At 45.7% G+C, this 20,160-nt stretch overlaps 11 protein-coding genes across 11 annotated transcripts; 4 read left to right on the top strand and 7 right to left on the bottom strand.

Moving 5' to 3' along the window:
* Window positions 1-34: 34 nt before the first annotated feature.
* Bathy05g01540 (unnamed protein product) lies at window positions 35-6,412 on the bottom strand (the record flags this gene model as incomplete). Its single annotated transcript, XM_007513123.1, has 1 exon — window positions 35-6,412. The coding sequence occupies one exon, from the start codon at window positions 6,410-6,412 to the stop codon at window positions 35-37; it is 6,378 nt and encodes a 2,125-aa protein (XP_007513185.1).
* A 426-nt stretch (window positions 6,413-6,838) lies between these two features.
* Window positions 6,839-7,207, bottom strand: Bathy05g01530 (U6 snRNA-associated Sm-like protein LSm4; the record flags this gene model as incomplete). Its single annotated transcript, XM_007512890.1, has 1 exon — window positions 6,839-7,207. One exon carries the CDS (start codon window positions 7,205-7,207, stop codon window positions 6,839-6,841), a length of 369 nt encoding a protein of 122 aa, XP_007512952.1.
* A 577-nt stretch (window positions 7,208-7,784) lies between these two features.
* Bathy05g01520 (predicted protein) lies at window positions 7,785-9,011 on the top strand (the record flags this gene model as incomplete). Its single annotated transcript, XM_007513005.1, has 1 exon — window positions 7,785-9,011. The coding sequence occupies one exon, from the start codon at window positions 7,785-7,787 to the stop codon at window positions 9,009-9,011; it is 1,227 nt and encodes a 408-aa protein (XP_007513067.1).
* A 58-nt stretch (window positions 9,012-9,069) lies between these two features.
* On the bottom strand, window positions 9,070-10,167 carry Bathy05g01510 (predicted protein; the record flags this gene model as incomplete). Its single annotated transcript, XM_007513238.1, has 1 exon — window positions 9,070-10,167. One exon carries the CDS (start codon window positions 10,165-10,167, stop codon window positions 9,070-9,072), a length of 1,098 nt encoding a protein of 365 aa, XP_007513300.1.
* A 196-nt stretch (window positions 10,168-10,363) lies between these two features.
* Window positions 10,364-11,392, top strand: Bathy05g01500 (hemolysin A; the record flags this gene model as incomplete). The annotated part of the gene is made up of 1 exon (XM_007513286.1): window positions 10,364-11,392. The coding sequence occupies one exon, from the start codon at window positions 10,364-10,366 to the stop codon at window positions 11,390-11,392; it is 1,029 nt and encodes a 342-aa protein (XP_007513348.1).
* Window positions 11,393-11,538: 146 nt separating this feature from the next.
* Bathy05g01490 (predicted protein) lies at window positions 11,539-11,880 on the bottom strand (the record flags this gene model as incomplete). Its single annotated transcript, XM_007513068.1, has 1 exon — window positions 11,539-11,880. The coding sequence occupies one exon, from the start codon at window positions 11,878-11,880 to the stop codon at window positions 11,539-11,541; it is 342 nt and encodes a 113-aa protein (XP_007513130.1).
* A 422-nt stretch (window positions 11,881-12,302) lies between these two features.
* On the bottom strand, window positions 12,303-14,288 carry Bathy05g01480 (hypothetical protein; the record flags this gene model as incomplete). Its single annotated transcript, XM_007513312.1, has 1 exon — window positions 12,303-14,288. The coding sequence occupies one exon, from the start codon at window positions 14,286-14,288 to the stop codon at window positions 12,303-12,305; it is 1,986 nt and encodes a 661-aa protein (XP_007513374.1).
* Window positions 14,289-14,621: 333 nt separating this feature from the next.
* Window positions 14,622-16,343, top strand: Bathy05g01470 (glutathione synthetase; the record flags this gene model as incomplete). The annotated part of the gene is made up of 1 exon (XM_007512896.1): window positions 14,622-16,343. The coding sequence occupies one exon, from the start codon at window positions 14,622-14,624 to the stop codon at window positions 16,341-16,343; it is 1,722 nt and encodes a 573-aa protein (XP_007512958.1).
* Window positions 16,344-16,394: 51 nt separating this feature from the next.
* Bathy05g01460 (unnamed protein product) lies at window positions 16,395-16,946 on the top strand (the record flags this gene model as incomplete). Its single annotated transcript, XM_007513253.1, has 1 exon — window positions 16,395-16,946. One exon carries the CDS (start codon window positions 16,395-16,397, stop codon window positions 16,944-16,946), a length of 552 nt encoding a protein of 183 aa, XP_007513315.1.
* A 70-nt stretch (window positions 16,947-17,016) lies between these two features.
* Bathy05g01450 (predicted protein) lies at window positions 17,017-18,621 on the bottom strand (the record flags this gene model as incomplete). The annotated part of the gene is made up of 1 exon (XM_007512953.1): window positions 17,017-18,621. The coding sequence occupies one exon, from the start codon at window positions 18,619-18,621 to the stop codon at window positions 17,017-17,019; it is 1,605 nt and encodes a 534-aa protein (XP_007513015.1).
* Window positions 18,622-18,754: 133 nt separating this feature from the next.
* On the bottom strand, window positions 18,755-19,945 carry Bathy05g01440 (predicted protein; the record flags this gene model as incomplete). The annotated part of the gene is made up of 1 exon (XM_007512804.1): window positions 18,755-19,945. One exon carries the CDS (start codon window positions 19,943-19,945, stop codon window positions 18,755-18,757), a length of 1,191 nt encoding a protein of 396 aa, XP_007512866.1.
* Window positions 19,946-20,160: the final 215 nt, after the last annotated feature.

Here is a 20,160-nt window from a genome sequence, read left to right as displayed (position 1 = left end):
CAATGCTACCGTACTAACTATTATTGTGGTGCTTTTACAATCCAGAAACCCAACCTGATTGTAATAAGTTGTCCACCAATCTAAGCGATAAACTTGGGTTCGCCAAGATGACTATCTCTCCATTTTCGAGACCGACGATGATATTCGTCTCGTCGCTTGTAAGCGTTAGCGATGTGACTGCAAACTCTAACGCCCACGTGTTATACAAAGAGAGCCACGGCAAGGCAAACAAGCAAACTCCACCATTCCCTCCTCCTCCTGCTTGTGCTACTGATGCAGTTTTCTTTTCAGTTCCTACGATTACGTATTCGCCCGATCGACTCCACGCTAAAGAAGTTACAAGCGGGATGAGATCTTTTAATGGTCTCTCGGCGACGATACGTCCGTTCAGAGTGCACGCTCGTAAAGTGTGTGATTCTCTTTCCCACGCTATAATGATGCCATCAGGAGTGATGACATTCATCTCTCCTCTGAGAGCTGAAACGTTCGTGAGTACTTCGTTCGTCATCAGACGAAAAATGGATGTCCCATTCGTCTTCGAGGTTGCCACGATAACATTCAAATCTGCGGAAACCGAAACTGCGTCTATTCTTGCGCCGTGTCCGCGATAGTATCGCACCGGTTGTGTACCGACGATATAGGCATCATTACCTGAAGCCGCGTCAAAGTTATTTCCAAACGTCTCGAATTCTCTGCGATGAATGACTTCCAAGACTGTCGATCCTTCGTTGAATATGCTGTTGGCTTCGACACGCATCATCGCGATGTTATCGCGTAAACCTTCGCGAATGTTATCCAAATTTGTTTTGGTGCTTGGGTATTTAACCAGCCAAAGCGAAACTGTGGAATCGACGGAGCCAACAACTAATATTTGGTCGTCGCACGCCAGTGCCAAAGATGTCACAATCCCGCCGTATACTTTTCGCATGCACTCTAATCGGCATCCGTTTGGATCACCGGAATATATGCGAACCGAATTATCAATATTACCTCCTAAGAATATTCTCTTTCCGTCTGCTGTTACACACATTGGTTTTCTTTCGCTCGTGCTTTCATCTAAGATTGTTTCTAAAACATTCATAGCCTTTTGAGGAAAACCAAAGAATCCACCGATGAGCGAAGTTGACTTGGAAAGAAGCGTCGACGATAACAATCCTCCGCCAGATGATGACGACGTAGAATTCGACGACGCTACCGGTCTTCTTTTAGACGGGACAAATGTGAATGGGTTCGACGTCCCATCTGGAATATTTGGACTAAACTGATGTTTTGCAATTTCCAACTTTGCGTTGATTACGAGTAAATTGTTCCCAAAACTCGATACGCTTGCAATAGCCTGCGTTTCGTTCGTTTTCAATCGATACTTTCCAACGACGCCGGGTCGTTCGAATAACCAATGAGATCCGCTCAACGTATCGTGTGCTCGCTGTCGTGCAGGATGTGGCACGTTCAGTAGTTGACTCGGTGTTTGCCCAAAGTTCTCAATTTGGTCTTGCAAAGCGCGTCGCATGGTCGCGTTTGTGATTTTTGAAACGTCTACGTTTCCTTCATACGTCGTATAATAGAAAACATTCGTTGCTTTGACTGCTTCTGCACCGCGCTGCTTAAATCCAAATATGAGATCAATCCAGGTGTGCAAATTCTTAGACACGTGTTCAGATTCTAAAGCGGCTCTTTGCTTTGCAACAAAATCAACCGCGTTGCTTGCCCATTTTGGAAGTTTGACATCTCCGACTTTTTCACCTTTTTGCGTGGTGCCAAAATCGCAATTGTTCAAGTTTAAGAACATCTCAGGCATGGTGAAAAATTCAGGCGTGAGTTCCTTCACATCTGAGATATCATTTAAAACAGACTTCCACATGGATTCGACGCCAGTGAAAAGTCTATCCGCGTGATCAAATTTCCCGCCTTGCAAATTGTATGCCAAAGTTGTAAATGGCTCAAGTCTTAGGAGATAGAACATCACGACTCCAGCGGACGAATAGTGGGAACCGTAATGAAACGGTGGGATTTCCGGATCATCTTTCAGCGCATCGTACCTCTCTTTGACTTGGTTGAGTCTTTTCGGATTCAGCGCTCCGATGGGTTTTGATAAATCTCGGAAAGTCTTTGGATCGTTCAAGTCCAACACGTCCGATTCATAATCCGCGATGACGTGAGGAAAGACAGGATACTGAGTGATATCTAGATAACTGCGCCCAGCAAGCGTATTCAAAGCTAAGATATAATCAAAATTTGATAGTTCGCGTCGAATCCATCGCGAAGTGATGTCGCTCTTCCGCATCAAAACCTCCGGGTTTGAAGCTTCGAGGTAGAGAGGGACGAAGTTTTTCGGTTTCATTCGAATCAAACATTTGTAGATGTTCTTCCTTTCTTCGGAGGACCCGAAATCGATAAAGTACGTCTCTCGAGATAAAAAGAAAAACTCCAGAGCGCTTCTCTGTAACAAATATCGCCTCGATTGTACCTGATGAAGTTCATCGAGTTTCTGAATCCATGAGTGTTCGATACCGGTTTCGGTATCTTTTCCTGTAAACGATATGCAATCTTCAGTGAGAATTAACGAACCGCGAAACGTTTTTAACGGCGTCACCATCGTAGCTTCATCGTTTTTGAAAACTGGTTCGTCGCTGAGAACCATCGAGTTGGTGAGTTTATATGCGAGGCGCGTCGCATCAGTGTGAGCTCCTTTTTGTTCCCTCGCGTTCTTCTTTTCCAATTTTTTTTCTTCCTCCTGTACCTCCTGAATCATCTTTTCTTCGCTGTCAAAGTCTAAACTCTCTCTTCTGTTCACTGCTTTTGGTAACGTTATCGAAGGAAGTTCTTCCATGGCTTTTTTGTTTTGTTCTCGTTTCGGAGGTTCCTTCATTCTTCTTAAAATGTAACGTCTTCTCTTTCCAGTCTCAATCGGGTCAACCTCCCACGGGAAATTTGCAAAATCTCCGCCTTCAAACTCACTGAGAATCTTCAAGCTTTCTCGTTCGTACTTGATGCGCATCGAACGCACAAATTCGCGACGGGCTAGTTCTCTCCGCTCAATTTCGAGACATCGTTTGGACAACGGAAGATTTTCGAAATCGTTTTCTACCCAGTCCTGGACAAACGCTAAATACGCCTTCTCTTTCGTGCTTCGCAAAGATTTGTACGCATTCCATCGCTCTTCCGCAGAAACATGACCACTTGAGTCACTATTTTTTGATACATCTGTTGCGGTACCGAGAATGTTACGAATTTCTGCGTACATATCGGCCATTTTCTTGGAATCTTCATCACTCGCTTCTGAATCAGTCCCAATGCGATGCAAGTGTGTATCCACGACTGATAATAATTTCAAGCCGTTATCGCGCATGACGAGGGAATTTTCCGAAATGCCGAGCTTATTAAAGCCTCTGAGTTCTTTAAAAACAAACGAAAGCAGATTCGTCAGTACTTTCTGCTCGATCGATTTCGCATTAGCTTCACCGGTCGTCTTGAAAGATTTCGACAAAATTTCGAGAACAAAAGCACCATCACGCGAGGCTCTCAACGCGTGATGTAAAAGAATGTCAAGTAAATCAATACCAACTTTGATGGTATCGTCTTCATTATCACTGTTAATTTTCGTGCGAATAAGTAGCAGGACGATCCATTCCGGGAATTCCAGCGTAGAAACTAAAGTGTCTCTGTTTTCTGCCTTTGTACACGCCAAAAGAATGAAAGCATCCAAAGCTCTCTTACGAACACTTGGTTTCGAGTACGGTAACGATTCAAGAAGGGCGTCAAACATCAATTCGTTCTTTACCGAGGGTACGTTGGCCGCCATTATGTCCTCGAGATGATTAATCTTCGTCGCCAACGAAATCGAAAGTAAAGCGTCAAATACGGATTCGTTCAAAAGCATACAAGGATTTGATCGAAGAGTATGTCTGATTGAACGAACTACCTGTGAAGCCGTGACGCTACCTTCTTCATTTATTGCTTTCGCAGAAGTCAAATCGTTAATATTTAGGAAGCCACCATTCATTAAATGACCGGTGATCAAAATGACATCGGCGATTATCTCAGATTCAGTGCCGTATTTCTCTTCGTCGCGAGATGTTCCATCTTCTTCATTTTTCATGGCAACTTTTCGGAGCAACCGCATTAAAATTTCAATGCCACCCTGACCAATGAAATTCTCGGTGAATACACTCCTGAAAGAATGATTCAACGCGTGAACAGCTCTATTTAAAGCTTTCAATCCTTTCGAGATGATGAGTGAGTACCCTTGAGTACCATCGAAAGCACTGATGAATTCGAGAAGAATTTTTGACGCTTCAATCGCATCTCCCGCGGAAACAATCACAAAGAGCGAAAGAGTAAGCTCTTCTGCGATATCTTCATTGGATCTAAGCATCTCAATGTTGTCCCAGCCAGTATCTAGGAGCATCTGTAAACCGTTTAATTTCACAAGTGCGCTTGCGTTTGCGTGCGCTTCCGCATTTAACGAGCGCAACACTTCAACGATACCATTTGAAGAACAACCAGTTTGAGCGTATGGTTTGAGCGTCAAATAAAGAGACGCGAGCATTTCATCGTACAAGCCGTCGTGTTCTCTGGAGATGACGAGAAGTTTACCGAGTAACTTACATATTTCGACGTGCAAACTATCCTCGTTTGGTGTCTCCTGGAATAGTCTGGGAAGTATTTGAGAAAGGAGTCTTCCCAAATTCATGCTTGCCATAGCTTGAACGTTTTGAGAATGACTTCGAGCTAACTCGACCATGACTTGAAGAATGAGGCACGCGTTTGACTTATCAACGATGCGATTATCCTCTTTTCCTTCTTCATCCAACAAAAGTCTTAACATTTCACACGGTCCCGGTTGGAAATTCTCCCACATCGAATCACGAATCAAATCTCTTTTGAATACCTTTGTGTTTCCGATCAAAATCCCTTTCCGGCCCGCATTGCTAGACCCAGAGGGCGCAAGGTTCGTAACAGATTTAATGTTCAACTTTGATACGGAAGGATGGAACAGTTGCAAAAGTTTTGGCGATAGCGACTTGTCGAATATCTCCGCTTCATCTTCTTCACCCTCGGTAGTTGTGGGAGCAGTAGATGTGGCGACGTTGCCACTTGCCGTTCGCGCAAATGGATCAGTACTGCTTTCGTGATGATGATAAGTACTATTATTTTCACCACCACCACTACTATGACCACCAATTATGGATTGACTCAAAGCTGTAGTCAAAAGTGAATCTCGATATTGACCAACGTAACATGGCACGTAATCCCCCCCGCGTTCGTATAGTTTCTTGAAAGCCTGCGTTCCAAGTCCATCTCTAAAGATATACACGGGGCCAAGCTCAGCGTATAAAGCGCACTGTCTTCTCTTATCTTGCATACCAGCCATTGCTGCGGGAGGGTTTGTTCCCAGACAACAAAAACCAAGCGGTTTCGTTACTTTAGGTAGTTTCATCGAGTGCGTCTCGACGAGCTTCCCGTTGATGTACAACGATGCCATCTCTCTTTTCACGGAGTACTCCACGCCAACGCATAGCCAAGTTTTCAACTGAAACTGGTGCGAGAATGGGAGCGTAATCCTTTCGCCTTTTTCTCCTTGAGCTTCGAATATTAAGTAGTTCTTATGAAAATAACTCTCGTACCCCGAAGACCCCTCGCTCGAAAGCAACGAGAAAAGTCGCGGCATGTACTCTACCTTACTTCCAGCCGCAGCGGATGCTAAAACTTGTGCCGCCGTCGGTGAGATCTTCATATTTGGCGTTGAAATTTGCGCAGCTTGCGCTAACGCTTCCGCGTTAATCTGGTTCGTTTCGGAGTTCTCAAAGCTATTTACGTACACGTACGTGACGACCGAGAAACCATCCTTTGCGAACGGCCATTTAGCTTCCGCGTTCCCTAAAATCCCCGCATTTTCGCCGTCTAAATGAAAACAACATTTTGGCGAGAACGACGACGTAGCAGATCTTCCGTTTGCATTTCGAACCGATCGTAACAACGCTTCCACGCCTTCTTTCTTCCTTTTCCTGTTCTTTGCAATCGTCTCGAACCAAAAGCGCAGCGTTCGAGGCGAACACGAAGCGCTTGCAAACACTCCGATAATATCCAGCAACATTGCATCCTCGTACTCCGAGTGTTCTCTGTTTTCGTCGCACAATCGCTTTATGAATATCCGCAAAGCATCCGTGGAAGCATCGACAGATGCCAATGCTCGCAGTGAAGGCGATGCCGACGACGCGAGAAGAGGCGTTTGTTGCAACTCATTCCTCTCTTCTCGTGTGTTCAACTGTCCTTCTCCTTCCTCTCTCGATTCTCCATCATACGCGCCTCGAAGTTGTTCGTGTATTAATTCGATGTTCTCTAAGGATTGTTCGAGGATAAAATCGGAGACTAAAGCGTCCACGGATCTTTCGCTGTGCGCTCGGACCATTTTGTACGAACAACGCGTAACGACTTTCTCGATTGTTGTACGAGTAGGTGATTCTTTCGTCGTCGCGCTCTACTTACGACAAAAATCGAATTATTCTTCGTGCGCTCTCGCGGTCAGAGGAGTTTGGTGCGCATGATGACGTGCGTGGTTTCATGTATCGCTCCTACGATGATAAACTATTATTAGTAAAGGAGTCGTAAACTGGTATTATTCTTGGGGCGATGTTATGTAGAGTCTGTGCCCTGAATTCTTGGTTTTACTTTTAAACAGCTGCTGACAAATAAAGTACGCAAAGGGAGGCGAGCGGGTACTTTCATCAAAGAAGGAAGCGAGTCGAATGAGCTAATTATTACCAATGCTGAGTACGTATATGTACACACAAACAAACTACTATTTTTATTAAACTAGGGATGATGTTTATTGTTATTATTGGTCGCCGCCTCCTCTGCCTCCTCTGCCTCCTCTGCCTCGACCTCTCCCTCTGCCGCCGTCGCCTCTGCCGCCGCCCCGGCCTTGATACGGTCCTCTTTGCGCCGCTCTCCTTTCGTTCTCCTCTTTCGCTAACTGAATGATCTCTTCTTGCACGCACATGTATTTAATCGTATTCCCTCGAATAAAGCACGTCTCCAGCTCGTGAAACCGGTCGCCGTCTTTGTTCGTGCACACCACTTTCGTTAAGTGGACGTTCATCCAGGCGTCGCAGGCGTTTAAAACTCCGTTGTAGGTTTCACCGTTTTTCAACTCAACGAGCATGGAGTGCCCTTGAGAGGTTTTCAGCAAGGAGAGCGGTAACATTTTGTGTTGTTATAAATAATCTATTCTTGTTGTTCTCGTGGTAGTCGTACTATGTCACGTACGATCTCTTCTTCGTCGTCTAAATCTTCTAAATCTTCTTCTCGAAAAATTCGCGATCTCTTCCCTCTTATTCTTCTTTGTGTACACTCAAAATGATACTAATACTAACAAATAACAAATAAAACGCTCTTCTTCGATGTGTCTGATGTACTTGTTGTGTTGTTCACCACAATAATGGTGCCCGTGTGTTCTTAGTATTATTGTCGCGACAATTATTATATCGCGAGGAGTCGATTTTCCTTCTTTTTTTTTCTTTTTTTTCGATTCAGCGATTCGTCCTTCTTCTTCCACACAACAACAACAACAACAAAGAATTTCTCGTTAACATCCACCGCGCAACTTGAAGAGTGCATACTACATACGCAATAAAAAAGAGTTGTTGTTCTATTTTTACCACTCTACTCTGGAAGAAGGATATCATCGCCGCCATCCTCAAATGTTGGAGTAGGAGTAAAATACATTAAGAAGAAGAAGAAGACAACAAAGAAGACAACAAAGAAGAAGATATAAAAGAATAATGGCTGGACGCCTTTCAATTCCAGTCGGGATTAAGAAACTGACGAATGTCGCGGTGGTGAGATACAAAACGCACGGCATTCGGTTTGAAATCGCGTGCTATAAGAACACGGTCGTTTCTTTTCGAGCTGGCGCGGAGAAGGATGTAGATAACGTGTTACAAACGACCGCTATTTACTTGAACGTTTCCAAAGGCATCGTCGCCAAAGAGGCGGATTTGAAGAAGGCGTTCGGTACGACGGACGAGGAGAAGATATGTCGAGTGATTTTAGAAAAAGGCGAGTTACAGGTTGGAGAGAAAGAAAGAGAAGTTGGGCAAGAGTCGGTGACGAGAGATTGCGTGAACATATTGGTCGAGAAGACTATAAATCCAGAGACGAATAGGCCGTACCCGCACGGCATGATTGAAAGCGCGCTGAAGGAGTGTCACTTTTCGGTAGATCCGACCAAGTCGGCAAAGCAGCAAGCGCTGGCGATGATACCGAAATTAGCTAAGCTGTTCCCGATTAAACGAGCGCCGATGCGATTTAAGTTTACCGTGGCAGCAGAGAGCGAGGAAGAGGCGAAAATAAGGGAGGAGGAGATGTTGAATTTTCTTAAAGAACACGAAGCGAACGTAGAGACGAATAGTTTGAGCGAGGAGAAAAGTGATGATAGTAATAATAGCAAGTTCACGCGAACCATCGTGTGTACGATAGAATCTTCAATGTATAGACCGTGCGACGCGTACGCAAAAGCGAGTAAAGGGAGTGTGCGCTTAGACGTGTTATCGCTCTCGGTGACCGCAGAGGCGGAGAGTCGTTCGGCGTTTGACGAAAGTTCGTTACAAAACCAAAGTGGGGAACATAGAAAGCAAAAAGATATGGAAGACTCCTTGGAAGGAGGAATAGCGAGACTCCAGCTCGGGCAACGCTCAGATCCTTCTAGGATAAACACATCGCAAAGTAATAAAAGGAATGCGAAAGGTGCCGGAGCGGGCGGTAAAGCAGAGATGGTCGTGGACGAGAAGTTCATACTCGTTCCGAGAGGGTTCATTAGAGATTTACCCGAGGAACACAAATCGCGAAGGGAACGGTTCCAAGAGCTCGATACGATAGAAGAAGGTTGGCACGTTGAATTGAGAAAGAAAGAAAATTCATCTATCGTCGAAGCGGTGTTTTTTTCTCCAGACAACGAAGCTTTCAAATCGTACGCGGAGGCACGTCGCAAGGCGCTTGGAATATTTTAATTGACAATTTTTTTTGTACGCGGCTACTATATATTAACAACAATAACAAAATCTTCTCTTATTCTTCTTCTTCTTCTTTCTCTTCCTCGTCGTCGTCGTCATCGTCGAAACCGATATCTTTCGCCTTCATCAACTTCTCTTCTCGCATCTCTTCCAAGCCGAGCTCTTCTTTTTGCTCCTCCTTGTCCAAGTCCAAATCGTCAAACTTTGGCGTTGGTTCGCCAGTCATTTCGATCCATTTTCGATCCTCCCACTCGTCATCTACGCACAATCTACCGATTTTATAAAGGAAGTCCAAGGTGTCTTCAGGCGGATCCGGGCACTCTCCGAAATCGTACGGAAATCGAGGGTCGTAAACCTCCACTGAAGACTGCATCATCCTCCTTCTCTCCTTCGGGTCAAAGTTTATCAACTCGACGATTTTCTCGTGGTCCCATTCGCTCTCGTCTACTGTTTTCTTATCTCTCAATCGAATGTCCCCATCTTGCGACAAGTATCGAAACTGTTGAATTTTCTCTTCCTTCTCTTTCATCGCTTGCGCTCTTTCTTTCTTCACGCGTTCTTTATACAACCGCGCCTTCTCCTCGAAGGCGTCGTATTTTTCCGGAGGTTTCTGAAACGAAACAAACTCTGGTTCCGGTTCGTACTCCTCCTCCGGTTTCGAAAAATCCCAACACGGCCAGTTTGCTTTCTTCCCCATGACTTCTTTCATGTGTTCTTCCCACGGAGTCGTTTCGTCGTCGTCGTCTTCCTCGACTCTTAACTCGTATTGCGACCACGGCGCGTGAAAACCGTTCGCGTCTTCGATAGTCTGCGCCTCAATTTCTCGTTGCGTCTTCTTCCGAGGGGTCGTCGTACTGCTCAAAGCATCGATCGATTTCACCCGTAAAGGGTAGGTGGAAGAAGAAGAAGAACTCGTCGCTGAACCGTCTCTTTCGAACGAGTCAATGAACGCCTGATCGTCGTCCTCGTCTTCTTTGCCGTCGTCAACATTGAACTCGTCCTCATCCTCATCCGCGAGGGCAAAAGTCGTTGTTGTCGTTTTCGATTTATATTTATTAGCATAAGCAGCCTTTTCCCTGATAGTCTTCTTCAGAGTTTTTATCGTCTTTTGGAAGGGTAGCGCGGTGCTTCTCGTCGTCGTAAACGCGAGCATAGTATTCTCGATGAATGTGTTGATTATGTGTGCGTGGTGTGCTTCGAATACTATGAAGTGATGAAATGAATGATTTTGATTTCCGCCAATCCACCAGCCGCCGCCTGCCTGAAAAAAAAAACTGAAAAGGGAACCAAAAAAAGCTCTTTTCCACAAATATTAATTGTGAGCGCGCATTGAGTAGTATTCATCAATAATGAGAGCGGCGGCGACCTTTACCACGGGAAGATGTTTCTCCTCGCTGATGTCATCATCATCGTCGAAACACTACTCTCGCGGGGGACGATGCCACCACCACACGACGACACGGTTTTTGATGTTGTGTTTGTTCGGGGCTCGTAACAGAAAAAGTACGAATTTTAGGAGTTGTAGTAGTAATAATAATAGGAGTGGTAATAATAGGAGTGGTACGACGAGGGCGAGAGCATCGTCGTCTTCATCGGAGGAGGAGGAAATAGAGAAAACGACGACGATATCGTACGCGAAATCGGGCCCGAAACAAAGACTGGACGAACTGACGTTGCTCACCAATCCAGATTTGAGCAGAAACGTCGTTCAAAGTTGGATTCAACAAGGGAAAGTCTTGGTCGATGGAGAGAAAATAACGAAACCGGGGACAAAGCTGAAACCGAACGTAAAGATTGAAGTCTTAGCGGAGGAACCGAAATTCGTCTGTCGAGGAGGGTTGAAGTTAGAGAAGGCGCTGCAGTTTTTCGAGGTGGACGTTCGAGATAAGATTTGTTTAGACTCCGGGTTGAGCACCGGCGGGTTTACCGACTGTTTGTTGCAACAAGGCGCAAAGAAAGTGTACGGCGTGGACGTTGGATACGGACAAGTGCACGAGAAAATTAGAACAGACGAACGAGTTGTAGTCATGGAACGACAGAATTTGCGATATTTAGAGGCTTTGCCGGATTTAGTGGAGGTGGTGACTTTGGATTTGAGTTTTATATCGGTGTTGAAAGTTTTACCGAGCGTGGCGAAAGTGTCGAAACCAAACGGCGATTTGATTGTTTTGATTAAACCGCAATTTGAAGCGAGACGGGAACAGATAGGGAGTAAAGGAGTTGTTCGAGACACAAAAGTGCACGAAGAGGTGATTCAAAACGTTATTGAAGGGGCGAAAACGTTAGGTTACGAGTATATTAATCACACCGTGTCGCCGATTAAAGGCGCGAAAGAAGGGAACACGGAATTTTTAGGACACTTTCGCTATCAAGAATGAATACACACTGAAGTCACTTACGCGTTACGTGTACGCGCACTCGCTTAATAAATATGTAGTAATACATCATCTTCGTGGTCTTTTGTTTGTTGCTATAATGAGAAAAACTATACTGCTGCTATTATTGTTTACTTCTTTCGTTTTATTCATTGTCCCCTCTTCGAAAGCTGCTCGGAGACCATCACCAACTGTTTTCGCTTCTGTTGCACTACGTTCATAATCCTCTCCATGTTCACTCGCAACTCCTGCACTTTCTTTTTACAGTACTCCTCCGCCCCTTTCGGTGTTTTCTCTACGAAATACCCCGTACCTATGTCTACTAAAACTTTATCCGTCGCGCCTACTTTCCCGGGAACGTATAAACTCTCCGTCACAGGCACTAACATTGGCGTCCCTACTTCCTCTTCGTTCAAAGCCTCGCAGGCCATTCCAGAGGTGTGATATTTTCCCACCGCTTGCTGTAATTTTTGTACACTCTCCGCGCACATGTTTAAATCGTGTTTTAGTTGCTCTTGCAATACCTGATATTCAAAGATGGAGAAGACGAGGAAGAAAAAGTCGGTCAATCTTTGTTCGTGAAAAGAAAAACAGATCGGAGAAAGCGAGAGAAAGAGAGAGAATAAATTTCGTTTTAGAATCGAACACAGAGGAAGAAGAAGGAGAGAAAGAAGCTCCCACTGTACTCACCGAGAGTTGTTCGGTAGGTGCAGTTCGAATGTCGATGCTCGTCGCGGAGGACATGATGTGATACTACGAATACTGTGTGCGTGTGTTACACGTTTCCTTTTTTCTAAAGTGCTTGTGCTGATGAATATTGTTTTTTCCCTCTTTGAAGTCAAAGGACAACGATCGAGGTGTTTTTGGACAACAGTGGGTTTGAAATTTTCGCTAGTGCGAGTTACCTGTAGTATTATTTATAACCTATCATTTCTTGCCTACCGTTTTCGCCCGGGTATATTCTCCATATTTCTCCGTTATCTTTATATACGTCTTTGATTTCGCTCACGTATTCAACCTCCACCTCTTTCACGTCCATGTAGTGAAAGATGCTGTACTCGAATTTGGTCGCTCTCTCCTTCTCGCTCCGTCCGGACAAAAGTTTTCCTATTTTATAGTTCGACTGCCACGTTCGGACACCGGAATACCAGTATCGCACTATGTGCATACTCGCATCTGAAAGGGTTTCTTTCATGTCACCGTTGTCGTAATACATGATCAATGAGGAACCGCTTTCAACGCGAAAGGAATTTTGGTTGTAAAATTTTGTCACTCGGGTGCCGTCCGCATATTTTCGGGTGATTTTCCCATCCGCGTGAACGTCCTCGGAAACACCAATTTCTGCGACATCGTTCCAAGTTGGCGCTGGATCGATATTTGGAATGCGTAAGAGTTCATCCGGAACCTTTTCTTCCTCGTAAATATGATGTTCTTCTACTTCTTCTTCTTCTTCTTCTTTCACGCACATATTCCTAGCTTCTTGCGCGGGAGCAGCGTTGATGTATACCGGAGGCGGAGACGCTTTTGCGAACATGGGCGACGACTTCACCGGTTTTGAAACGATTGGTTCCGTTTTAACCGGTGTCTGCGAGCTATTCTGACGTTGAGACATCTTCATGCGACGCATTTCATCTGACATTCGCTCTTTCTCCAACTTCAATGCGGCCGCTTCCTGAGATAAATTTTCAACTTGTTTCCGCAAACGATCGACAGTCAACTTTGACTTTTGATCTCTATGCTTTTGATCTTCCTTCATTTTTTCTATTTCACCTCTCAAAAGCTTAATCTCTTCGCGCTCTGTTCGAGATTGTCCTAAAACTGAGCGTTCTTTTTGTTCCAGCGCCAATCTCTCTCGCTTCATGTGACTCGCGAAATCATCCTTTTGCTCTCTAAACTCCATCATTTGCTTCTTGAAATTTTTCATATCTTTCTCGAGTTCCGCTCGGTCTTTATCCAGAGTTTTTCGAGCGTTTTCTTGTCTTTTAATCGCAGAGCGGTTGACTGCGGCAGGCGACATGGAGCTTCGCGCCAACTCGTTGATTCGTTGGGACGAGGAGGGTGGCATAGGTGAACCTCGCACGGAACGTCGGAAAGCGGACGGAGGCGGAGTGCTCGTTGCCACGGGCGAAGTCGCTCGGTGTTTTGTCGATACAGGCTTTCTATCATCTTCACCCCCACTCGTTTGCGTAAACGACGCTACACCTGGACTACTCGTCGTCATCTTTGTTGTTGTTGTTCTTGTTGTTCTTGTCGCTGCTACTGCTTCATCATCACTCGCTAGGACTTGCTTCGGAGCGTACGGATACGAGAGCGGGTCTTCGGAAAGCATCTCCTCGGCGTTTCTTCTATTTTGCACAAACTCTTCAGCCGCGCGATCAATCGACGCTTTCGACGCTCTTCCTTTGATCGCATGCTCTAAAGATTCAAAATTCGCCACTTCCTGTTGCATTTCGTACTCCTCCACTTCCCACGCCGTCATTTTTGTCTTGTCTTTTACTGCCACTTGTTGTTCGGCTTTTCGTGAAGAAGACGCCAACGGCGACGGCGACGTGCGTTCTTTCGGAGGAGTATAAATACGTTTCACGCCCGTCCCCTTCTTCAAAAAAGTCCTCTTAGGTGAATCCGTGCTCGCGTTGTTCGCATTCACCGGTGATATCGAAGCAGGAATAGTCTTCGCCGCCATCGGACTGTCAACAGTCGCAGTGGTCGTGCCACCAGTCGTCGCAAACTTTTGTCCCCCACTCATCGCGTACACGTTTCCAGTCGTCTCCTTCAAAACGTCTTTGGCGATAGACTTAGGCGGCACGAGCAACTGCGGATCCCCTCCTTTCAAAGCCTCTTGGACGATGTCGTCGAACTTCTTCTCGTTCCGGACGACGGGAACATCGTCGAAATTCATTTTGACTTTTTTTTTTGAATTTTCCAAAAAGCAATATAACGTCTCTTTCTCTCGCCTGTAGTATCTGTACTTTCAAATATATATATATAGATAAGCGCAGACAAGTATTATAATAGTTCGCGCGTCGTGAGCAGCAGCGTGGGTGCGTGTGGGTGTTTTTTTGTGCTCTCTTTGTCCTCTTTGCCTTCACCAAAACGAGAGGAAGGAGGCTTGATGTTTCTGTTGAATCTCTTTTGAAGAATCGAAAAATAACTTGATTTCAAAAAAACGGGTGGAACCGGCAAGGCGAAAAAACATGAAAAGAAACTCGTGTTAAATGTCTCATTATCCTAAATGAAGACGACGCTCCTTCCCTCTCTCGCCTCCTCCTCCTCTTCTTCTTCTTCAAAGTCATCGTCGTCATCTCGTACGTATCACCAGTGTTCTTGTGCGCTCGTCGTTTGTGCTGCTTTTCTCCGAGGAAGAGGACATCATCATCGTTATCGCAGACGACCATCGCAAACGGCGGCAACCAACGCCTCCTCCTCCTCTTCTTTGTCTTCTTCTTTTCGTTTTCGACGGAGCAATAAAACGAGGCGAGGGAGTCAAAACGACAGTAGTAGTAGCAGTAGCACCAACAGCAGTATGCTCGTGAACGATGATGTGGACGATCCGACCATCCGCCCAACCGCTGAAGAAGCCATCTCGTGGGCGTTTCAACACGGTTTAGTCGTCGCCTCAGGGAAGGAGACGGCTGGACAAGTGTTTCACGCGCCAGTCGCGCTGTATCCGACTCCGTTTCCGAAAGATGTGTTTGAGTTTGCGAAAGAAATAACGCCAAAATTTGCGGAGTTGTACGATAAAGTCTCCGAGGACGACGCATTCATGCGAGAGACTTTGAGAGAAGCCGCGCTGAGCGACCCGGAGTTTACCGGGAGACTCTGGAAAATTTACGAGGCGTGCGGGAAACGCGGGAACGGGAGATTAGATAAAGAGCTAGGTATTTTACGGACGGATTATATGCTCGACACGCGATCGGGAATGCCTTTACAAGTCGAAGTGAACACAGTGAGCACGTCTTTTATGGGGTTAGGCTCGAAAGTGACGCTGTTGCATCAGCATTTAGCGGAGTATACGAAAGGGAACATCGATGACGATATGAAGTTGAAGAAAGAAAACATGCCGACGAACGACTCGCTCAATCAAGCGGCGAAAACCCTTTGCGAAGGTTGGAAGTGCATGGAATGCGAGAACGCTAGTATTTTAATGGTTGTTCAGGAAGGGGAAACGAACATATTCGATCAAAGATTGATATCTCAGAAAGTATTCGAAACAATCGGGGTGAAGACGATTCGTAAGACGCTTCGGGAAATCAACGAAAGCGGTAGATTAGATCTGAAAACAAACCTCTTCTCCATCGATGGTCAGTTATGTAGCGTCATATACTTTCGCGCTGGCTACTCACCGAGCGATTTTCCAAGTGAAGCGCAATGGGAAGCGAAGATGTTGTTGGAGAAATCGAGCTCTTTGAAGTCGCCTTCGGTGGCCATGCACCTGGCCGGTTCGAAGAAGATTCAACAAGCTTTAGCGGAAGAAGGCGTGCTCGAAAAGTTTATGCCAAACGATGCGACCGAGATGCGAAAAGTGTTTGCCGGTTTGTATTCTTTCGAAGGCGAAAAAAACATGCAAAAAACAATCCAACTAGGATTATCTAACCCGGCGGATTACGTGTTAAAGCCACAACGCGAAGGTGGCGGGAACAACTTGTACGGAAAAGAACTGAAAGAAAAATTAGAAAACGATACGAAAGATTTACCGGCGTACATCTTGATGCAAAGAATATTTCCTCCCAGTCATCAAGTGACCATGTTGAGGAAAGGTTTAGCGCACGAAATCGAAAGCTTGAGCGAGTTGGGAATTTACGGTTCGTATTTGCGCAAAGGCGACGTGAATAGTAATACCGCACGAGTCATGAACGAACATGGCGGGAGCTTGTTGAGAACGAAAGCGGCTTCGAGCGACGAAGGTGGCGTTGCGGCTGGCTACGCCGTTTTAGATAGTCCCTATTTAGTGTAAATGATTTGTAAACGAAACTGAATGATATTATGTGCCATGCAAAAAACGTAAATGCAGGAAAAATTTTCTTCAATAATTCGTCCTCCCGTTGTTATTATGCCCATCGCGGGAGGCGGAACGGCAGACGTCTGGGGCGACGACGACGACAACGACGACGACGATAATAATATTGGAGAAGAAGAGAAAGCGAACAATAAGTTCAATCTTCTCCAGCAAGAGTCAGAGACTCGACGAGAGAGGTTTTTCAACGCCGGTTATCGAGACGGTTTAGACGTCGGGAGAACCGCCACGGTGCAAAAAGGATTCAACGAAGGATATAAAACTGGTTTCAAAGAAGGGTTCGAGTTTGGACGAGTCAGAGGCGCAATAAGATCGCTAAAGATATTCAACAGTGGAAAAACGACGAAAGATGATGATTCGTTAATATCAAAGCACGGAATAGTTGGATTGTCCAGCACAGAAGCGAGGAGGTTACTATTCGCACACAGGACGAAAAGCGAGGACGACGAAGAAGAAAATGTGGAGGTGCATCCAATGTTAACGCGTGAAGCTCTAGAGACGCTGAAGAAGCGATTACTAGAGGAAGAAAATGTAAAGCTTTAGAATTAGAATATAGAATAGCACTTGTTTGTACAACACGTTTGTCATCAGAGTCGATGGTATAAAAACTTGTCTAAGCGTCTACCAAACGCGAAAGCGACTGTATCAAGTGTCGCAAGTTAGCTCGAGTGCTCGGGTCACCAGAGACGCTCGAAATGTCTCCGGATACTTTTTCTACGTGTTGCAAAGTCTTTGTCAAAGTCGAGATGGATTGTCTCAACATGTCTTGATTTTCCTCGGTTAAAATCGTTTGTCGCAACTCTCGAATATCTTGCACCGTAGCCGACGCATGTCCCGCTAATAGCTCGATCGTTTCCAATGTACCCTGGTCTTTGACACCTTGCATCATCGGTCGAAGCTCTCTGGCAATCAAAGCAGCTTCGGTTAATAACGGTTCTAACACCTGCATCAAATCTTGAGCCCCATCCGTGACTTGAAACATCTTTCGAATTCCATCCTGTTGTTCCATCTCTTTCGCTAAGCGCGTGCAAATGCCAACTAAATCATCCATAGAAACCCCCGGTCTCCCTTCAATTCGTCCTCGATCGCACACGATAACACCTTCCCCTTCACACCCGGCATCTAACGGACCCCATTGCGCTTGCGGGATGGGTAATTTCGGGGTAATATCAATAATAGTCTCTGCGATTAATCCCGACTGATTCGCATCAATCGTCGAATTTCTTGGAATCGGCACTTTCTTATCGTCCATTTCCACCAAAACCGTCACTTTATCCAAAGCTGGTTGCACAGATAACACCGTTCCCGCTTTCACGCCTCTGATTCTTACGTTCGTCCCGCATTGAATCCCGCACGCGAGTGGGAATTCAATAAACGCTTGGTAAGAGTTCTTCCTGGCGTTGTTAAAGATGCCGACAATCCATCCGGCGATCAAAGCACCCAACAGTGCCCCTCCAACGATGAACAAACCTACACCACCTTCCATAATTCGCGTTCTACCAAAGCCAAAATCTTGCAACGGCTTTGCCAATCTGTTCCATAAAGCCCCAAAAATCTTCATCGGCGGTCCGAGGAAGAGATTGAAAGCTGCATTCCCTTTAAAAATGTCGTTGTTGTTGTTGTTGTTGTTGTTCTCGTCCGAAGCTGCGTACGCGGAGAAGTTATTCGTCGTCGCTCTCGTGACAACTTTCTTGCTAAACACGGAATTCGTGTAGGACCCGGTGCCCCACCAGTTCTTCTTGCCGTACCTTTGTGCTGCTGCTGTCTTCTTTCTTTCTTCTCTGTTGCTGGACGTTTGATCGTTCTCGTTACTACTGTTCAACGAATAATAATTAAGACTACTGCTGCTACTATTATCGTTGCGGACGCCAACGATGACCCCTGATCCTCTGCTCTTCGTAGTAGTATTATTATTTCTCCTTTGATGTTGTTGCTGCAACGCTTCTACCAGTTGTTGTTGTTGTTGTTGTTGTTGTTGTTGTTGTTGTCGTCGTCCACTTTCTCTCTTTGAACGGGAGAAGGAGGAGAGAGATACGCAACGACGACGAAAGATTTTAGTACTACTAGTATCATCACGTCTGGTGGAGAACACGCGCGTCCTCGTCGTTGCTCCTCGTCCTCCTCCTCTCAACGAAGAGGAGCACGAGGAGGATTCGGAGAACGACGACGATCGCATGCGAAGCGCGTGAGCGTTTAACAACGCTGTAAAGGCTGACATTTGGATTTTATGAGGGAAGATTCAAACGTAAAGTACTTCTTTTGATGGACACACGAGCGGAAAACGAGCCCACGAAAGGGAAAATAATAAGTTTTTCTTTCTCTCGTCCTAATCATGACAACTACTACTTTATTCAAAACATATCTCCTCTCTCCTTAAAAAGTGCATTTGACGGTAAGTATTTTACCGCGACGTGTTCTTCGTGTCGTTCTTGTTGTCCCGAGGATGAATATGTTCGCTTCCCCGCTTTAATCTTTTTCGGCGGTCGCTGCGAATGTAACGTCGGCTTCTCGCCCCACTTTTCGTGAATTTTATCCAAGTTGACTTTTTGGTTCAACAAGTTGGAATCTAGGTTCGCCAAGTGAGAGGTATCTGGAATGCCGGCTAATCTTTTCATCATCGTAGACTTGAACAAAGTCGCCTGGAAGAGCGAATACGAGTTGCTCGTGATCCAGTAACAAAACACGCCTTGAGTAAAGTTCCACGTCATCGGCACTAAAGCTAAGGCTAATCCTCGGAGTGCCCACTTCATGGTCAGGCCTTGTTGATTGTTGTTCATACCTTCTACGGCACCTAACTCGACCGAGGCTAAAAATAAAGCGGACGTCAACAGAGGCATCATCATGGTTGGATCCGCGGCGGATAAATCGGTGAACCAAAACGCACCCCCGTCTTTGAAGGATCCAATCCCGTCCGCCATTCTCGAGATGGCAAAGTAGAAGGACACGAACAACGGTGCTGAAACTAACAAAGGTGCTAACGATTTCACCGGATGACACTCGTATTTTTTCCATATAGCCGTCACCTCGCTCAAATGTCTCTGCGCCGCCTCGGGGTCGTTTTGCGCTTGCGTTTGCTTCGCGCGTTCTTGAAGTCGCTCCATTTCCGGTCGCGCCAACTGCATCCGCGCCGTATTTCGCATTTGCATCACGGTAAATGGTAGTGTTAATGTTCTCATAACTACAGTCGCAGCGGCAATCGCTTGGTACCACTCTAATCCACTCACGAGATGAAAGTATTCCATGACGTACATCAAACCGGCGGTGGTGTACCACGACTCCCCCGCTATTTGCGCGACTTCGCCGACAAGTTCTGTTCCTGGAGGAAGAGTAGTATTGCTGCTAAGATCTGTTACTATTGATGACACAGAGTCTCCTCCTTCATCGCCACTACTATTACTACTCGTGCCGTCTTCGAGCTCATTCGTTGCCGAAGAAGAAGAAGAAGAAGGACTTTCGTTCTTGTTGTTACTCCAAAACGCATATCCACGCACTTGACTCGTCAACAAGGAGGAGGATGTTCTCGTGCTGCCACTTCTATTCATAAATCTGTTTTTGTTATTAAAGCTACTGTTGTTGTGTTGTCGTCGTTGTACTATTCTCTGTCGTTGGTGTTGATATCGTCTGCTTACCTCTTCTCTCACCACTTCTTCGTTTATTGATGATGATGAGAAAAGACGACGCCGCATTTGGTCTCCTCCTCCTTCGCCTCCTCCTCCTCCGAAAGAAGAAGAAGAAGAAGAACTCGTCGTGCGACCAC

The sequence above is a fragment of the Bathycoccus prasinos genome, assembly GCF_002220235.1.
Source record: "Bathycoccus prasinos genomic : chromosome_5".
In the NCBI taxonomy this organism is placed as follows: domain Eukaryota; kingdom Viridiplantae; phylum Chlorophyta; class Mamiellophyceae; order Mamiellales; family Bathycoccaceae; genus Bathycoccus; species Bathycoccus prasinos.
This window is presented reverse-complemented; position numbering and strand designations above follow the sequence as displayed.